We start from the raw sequence: 5,699 nt of genomic DNA, 5'->3' as shown, positions 1-5,699 counted from the left end.
TAACGGCGAGGCCAATGATATCAATATCATCGGCGTACGCTATCAGCTGTTCATACACTCTTATAGAAGATGGTACCTTCTCTATTTAGCTCTGCAGCTCGAACTATTTTCTCCAGCAATATATTGAAGAAGTCACACGATAGGGACTCTCCTTAAGTAAAACCTCGCTTGGTATCGAACGGCTCGGAGAGGTCTTTCGCGATCCTGACGGAGCTTTTGGTGTTGCTCAACGTCAGCTGACACAGAATGAATATGTATATACATAGATAAAAAACTTAACGAGTTACTTCAAATAATATGTATGTTTCTTATGGAATGAGGGTAACACAATCATTAAAAATATTTTGGAAGTCAATTTTATCACGAACACAAGAATTTGTGTGGCTCAAAGCATTTAGTGAAGGTCGTGAAGTCATCGAATCGAGTCACTTCTGTTAAGGACGATGACATCGAAAAAATTAAGAACCGGTGGTTAAAAATCGTCATCAGAGAGATAGCAGAGGATCTCAACACCTCTTATGGATCGACTCAACACATTTTGGTTAATGTGTTTGCTATGAGGCGCGGCTAGACTGGTACCAATAGACCTTTCGAATAGAGGTCGGAAAAGAGATGCTCGACAACGTAGCTGAGGACGCTACGTTCATCACATGCATTATTGCTGGTGAGGAGACGTGAGTTTATGTATACGATGTCGAAACTATTCAACAATCTAGCGAAAGCCGCTCCAAACATGAGACAAACCCGAAAAATAAAATTCGTTTTAATAAGTGATGAAAAATTGCAGTAACGTTGGCATGCTTGTATTGGTTCTGGAACCTATTTTGAAGACAACAATAAGTATTTGTATTAAAATAAGCGAAAATGTATTTTTCGTCAGTCCGGGGAAATTTGATAGAATAGATAGATTCGACGAAAATACCAAGTGGTTCAAGCACTGTATATCATTATCACTCAATAAAGCACCTCGACACTTATAGCGCCAATTGAGTTCAATTTCAGAAGGAGCTCCTAAGAGTACCAAGATCATAGCTGAAGCAATTTAGCAACATTTTTGTTTAATCTTAGCGTAAATTGGTTGATGAATATATTAATAAATACTCAAAAGATGCAAAGATCACCCAGCCATAGCTTTTAGGGAAATATATGTAAGAAAACAGATATACGTACATGCATATATACATATATACTGTTTTCAACAGAAACTTTATATATTATAGCTTACGTATACATTTCAAATAGTGTTATATAACGCAGAGACCAAAGTGGCATTTACTTTGTTTAATAGAAATCGCTAATGGCTGATCGCCTCATTTTTGGTGTGCTTAAATAATAAAATTCTAACAAATATGGCGCGAGTGGAGGCAGCAGCAAAGTCAATCAACCAGTTCAGACTATTGAAACGAGGGCGTAGGAGTGTAGTAACGAGCTTCAGTGGCGGATGTGAACATTTAAGTATATAAAGGGTGATCCAAGCAGAAATACAGAGAGAGAAAATTGAGGCTCATTGTGAGACAACTTTCTCTCTCCGTATGTCCCACAATAAGCACGATAATATAATTGAAGATCTCAAACGCAATAACCAAACACACCCACGCCTGACTTCGACACCACGTTTGAACTCCAATGATAACTAATTGGATATCAATTGCGGTAATTGAATCGATACATTTTCGGGTATTGCTTTCTGCAAAGTGAAAAAGAGCAACGTGGGAAAAAATTTGGTGCGAATAGCGAATTTTTGAACTTGAACTCAAACGCAGAAATGCGAAAAATTATACTCTTATCATTTCCACTCCCTTCCACCCTATAGTCGTTCAACACAAATCACGCTTATAAAGGTATAGTTTCGATATATTTGAAAAATATAATAATTATTTATATTTTACATTAAACCGTTTGGATTAAAAATATAATTTTCATTAAACCGTTTGGATTAAAAATGAATGTTAGGCATTTCAACTAAACTAGCTAATAACTCATATATTGGGGAAATCTCATCGCATGAAATTTTTATTCTTTCTTAATTGGTCACGATTAATTTGCTTGAAGACGCGTTGTTTCGGGTTGTCGTCATTCATTTGTTTGTAATAGCCAAAGCCACCGCCACCAACACGTTTCTCTGGCCGATTGCGTTTAGCACCAACCTTCAGATCCACCACAGGCGGTACTAAGAAGCCGAAACTCTTGGCGACCGCTTGCAAATCAAGCGTGTTGATATCGAATATTGTTTTCAATTGATGTGAATCATAAGCACGTACATAGGCCTTGAATGCCTCTTTAGCTGATTGGTTGAGGAAGTAATTTTTGGAGATGAGTTTCTCCAGCTGCATTATATAAAAAAGAGAATTAATAATGTTATATTAGCGAAAAAACTTTAAATCAAAATCACCTGTAGTTGTATGTCTGCAATTTTCGCCCATGAAAATTCAAATTCATTAAGTGGTACTTTGGCCGCCTTTAGATAGCGCAAAAATCCCAACTCTTCCGGACGCAGCAAAAGCAAAGCATGACCCGAACTGCCGGTACCTCTCGCGGTACGACCAACACGGTGAATATATTCCTGATGAGAGATTATACACATAACAAGGTTTTATAAAATCACAATTTCAGTCACCCACCTTTGGGTCATCTGGAGGATCGAACTGCACAATCCAATCTACTTGCGGAATGTCTAGACCACGAGCAGCCACATCTGTGCATAGTAAAATGCCCTCGGATGCATTGCAAAACTGGAAGAACGTAGTTGTACGTTTGGTTTGCTTTTGCTTGCCCTGAAAACCGTAATTTTTATAATTAAATATTAAGCAAAAAATACAGATATTAAACAAACGCATAACATACATGGATACACGTCACGGGCAGATCTATGTAGTTAAATAGTTCATGATGATATTTTACTGACATACAGGACGAGAAGAACACCATAACCTTCTTCTTACGATTCTTTTTCAGGAAAGTGAACAGCACCAGTAAACGTTTATCTGAGGGGCACACAATATATCCTTGTTCCAAGCCACTAACTGTGGCTACATCCTCATGATCGTCGACTCCAACGTAGAATGGCTCCTTCTTGAGCGCCAATTTGGAGAGCGCGTCAATTTTTTCCGTTTGTGTTGCTGAAAACAACATTGTTTGGCGGCGTTCTGAAAATCATTGAAATATAAAAGCAATATTTCAATATTTTGAATAATTTCAGCTTACTTGGTAGTAATTTCACAATCTGCTTTAATTCTTCCTCGAAGCCAATTTCTAATATGCGATCTACTTCGTCGAGAATCAAACATTGCAGGTTTTTATACAAGAAATCCGGTGAATTTTGCAAGTGATCCAATAAACGTCCCGGAGTTGCTACCAAAATGTTGATACCTTTACCAAGTTTTTCACTCTCCACTTGACGATTGGATCCTCCCATAACTAAACCATAAGTGTGGTTATGGTGCGCCATCAATTCTTTCAATACACCGAAAGTTTGCATCGATAATTCTCGTGTTGGCGATATGATAATAACTCCTGTACCGTTACGTGGCATAAATCGCAGTTTATATATTAACTCTACGGCCGGTATGAGGAAAGCAAGTGTCTTGCCGGAACCTGTCTTGGCAGCACCAACTAAATCGCGTCCTTGGAGTAACGGAGGCAGGGACTTAGCTTGTATCTCTGTCATCTCTGTGAAACCCATTTCTTCGATGGCTTTTAATGTGGGTTCGGACACGACACCTTTGAGCGAGGCAAAGGAACGCTCATTGGGATCAAGTTTTTGTACAGCTTCTCCAGCATTTAAATCCACAGCAGTAGATTGTTTTTCATTTTTATTAATGTTGCCATTATTTTTTCCTTTCTGATTTGTGATGGTGTGTTCCGGCTGTATATCCTCATCATCAGAATATTCACTTTCATCATCTAAAAGAAATTAAATGTTTATATATAATACAACAAACAAGTTTGTTTTGCATCATTCCTAAACGGATCTCAGTATTAATAACTAATCTCACGAATCTCTTTCTTTAAACATTAACTCGTTTTAAAAGAAATTTCGAATTCGCCTTAAAATTCATCACTTTTCGGTAACGAAAATTAGAGCTTCGTTTGCTGGACTTACCTTGCTGCGGTTCTCCTTCACTATCCGAGTCGGAATTTACTACTTCAATTTGACGCTGCTGCTTTTTTTTGGAGACTTTAGCTTTCTTTATTTGAGGTTCAGGGGCTTCGCTAAAATCATCGTCAATTTCATCTACAGCATAGGTTGTTAATTATTATTAAAGCTTTCCCATAAAAATCACATTTTCAAAAAGGTGCTTACCCGATTGTACTTTTTTGGAAGGTTTGACCGGTTGCTTTCCTTTCTTTTCCGCTAGAACTTTTTTCATTTTCTCACGCTTCTTAATCTTTTGCATGAGTAATTTCTCTCGAATGGACATTTTTGCTACTTATTTTTACACAACACAATTAATAAGAACTAAACTGACGAAGGATAAAGCATTGCACGTGTGTCTTTAATTTGACAACAGATTGCTTAAATGTCAAAATTTGTTTACTAAATTTTTACTTCGTACTGTACAACAGGGTTGTATTAAAAGTTACAATAAATACGTAAATTTGGTGAAATAGAAGTTTAACATAGAACATGATAGAATTCTTGCTTGATATATTGCTCTTCTATACATACGCATGTATGTATGTATATAGCTACATCATAAGAAGCAATTGGCAGTTTCTATTTGAATTTCTTCCATGATATATTAGTTTGGAATTTTAATGCAATTGAAATTGATTAATGGTTTGGAATTAACAACATCTTTTGACCGTTTTTAAGTCTGCTCTTCAAATAGGTCCCAAGAATAATTTTTAATACGATGGATGAAAAGACCTTCCAAATCTATTAAATCGTAAAGGTTACATGAATAATTGCGGGTGGCTTCCAAAAGGCACCGGTGACATTGAAATACGACTCCTCCTAGCCTTTGTAAAACGCACCTCAATAATATACGAGAACTGGAATCTAAAAGTTTTAAGTTACTCCCACACGGCTGGCCAAAATAATAAGAATGTCTTACTCGGAGGTTTACAATTGTTGCTAAGGAATGACCATCATTAGAAGTACTTAAACAGAGGCACTGTGTGGTAATGCGCACCTCGCGCAAGAATTAAAAAAGAAAAAAATCCGTGAATTCAAAATGTTATGTTTTTTTATTTATTTATTTATTAGTTTGTATTTCAAAGGCGTTTTGCATCAATTGATCATTTTTTTCTTTATATAACGAAATTAAAAATATGAACAACAACTACTACGTAATTCAGATAGTTAAAGATATAGAGATAAAATACATAAATGTAAAATTTCAGTTATACAAAATATAAATTTTACTTCCATTTTGTTATTATTTTATTTTAAATAGTATATATAAGTATTTATATATTTTTTTTTTTGTAATTTTTTATTTCTAAATTCTATTCTGCAAATTTCATATATGTATATTTGCAAACAATTCAATACATTTACTAAATTCAAAATGATTACCATTAAACTATCTAGTGTAAGCAGAAATTTAAAGCTCTAATTTTGTAAAAGGCAAATCCGATTTGTTAATTACTACTTAGTAGACTAAATTAAGGCCAATGCTCGAGATTGCCCCATTATGACGTATGCATTTTTCAAAATCGAAGTTTACAGCTTTCTGCAATTTTTTTCTACAGCA

The 5,699-nt window shown here is 35.6% G+C and overlaps 1 protein-coding gene across 1 annotated transcript; it reads right to left on the bottom strand.

Moving 5' to 3' along the window:
- Positions 1-1,911: 1,911 nt before the first annotated feature.
- Positions 1,912-4,514, bottom strand: LOC105225862 (probable ATP-dependent RNA helicase pitchoune). The gene is made up of 7 exons (XM_011204526.4): positions 4,304-4,514; positions 4,103-4,234; positions 3,205-3,903; positions 2,845-3,146; positions 2,622-2,774; positions 2,393-2,563; positions 1,912-2,327 (listed from the first exon to the last, which is right to left on the bottom strand). Exons 1-7 carry the CDS (start codon positions 4,419-4,421, stop codon positions 1,998-2,000), a joined length of 1,905 nt encoding a protein of 634 aa, XP_011202828.2. The 5' UTR covers positions 4,422-4,514; the 3' UTR covers positions 1,912-1,997.
- Between the last annotated feature and the right edge of the window lie 1,185 nt (positions 4,515-5,699).

Source organism: Bactrocera dorsalis, chromosome 2 (genome assembly GCF_023373825.1).
Source record: "Bactrocera dorsalis isolate Fly_Bdor chromosome 2, ASM2337382v1, whole genome shotgun sequence".
NCBI classification, from domain to species: Eukaryota; Metazoa; Arthropoda; class Insecta; order Diptera; family Tephritidae; genus Bactrocera; species Bactrocera dorsalis.
The sequence above is the reverse complement of the archived record's forward strand: the minus strand, read 5'-3'. Positions and strand labels throughout refer to the sequence as shown.

What these genes read in the sequence shown, in the direction of transcription:
- LOC105225862 (XM_011204526.4), bottom strand. Translation starts at nt 4,421, where the DNA reads ATGTCCATTCGAGAGAAATTACTCATGCAAAAGATTAAGAAGCGTGAG. An exon ending in ATCCTCCAGATGACCCAAAG is followed by an intron (nt 2,564 to 2,621) that starts GTGGGTGACTGA and finishes ATCTCTCATCAG; the next exon opens with GAATATATTCACCGTGTTGG. An exon ending in TTGCAGACATACAACTACAG is followed by an intron (nt 2,328 to 2,392) that starts GTGATTTTGATT and finishes TATATAATGCAG; the next exon opens with CTGGAGAAACTCATCTCCAA.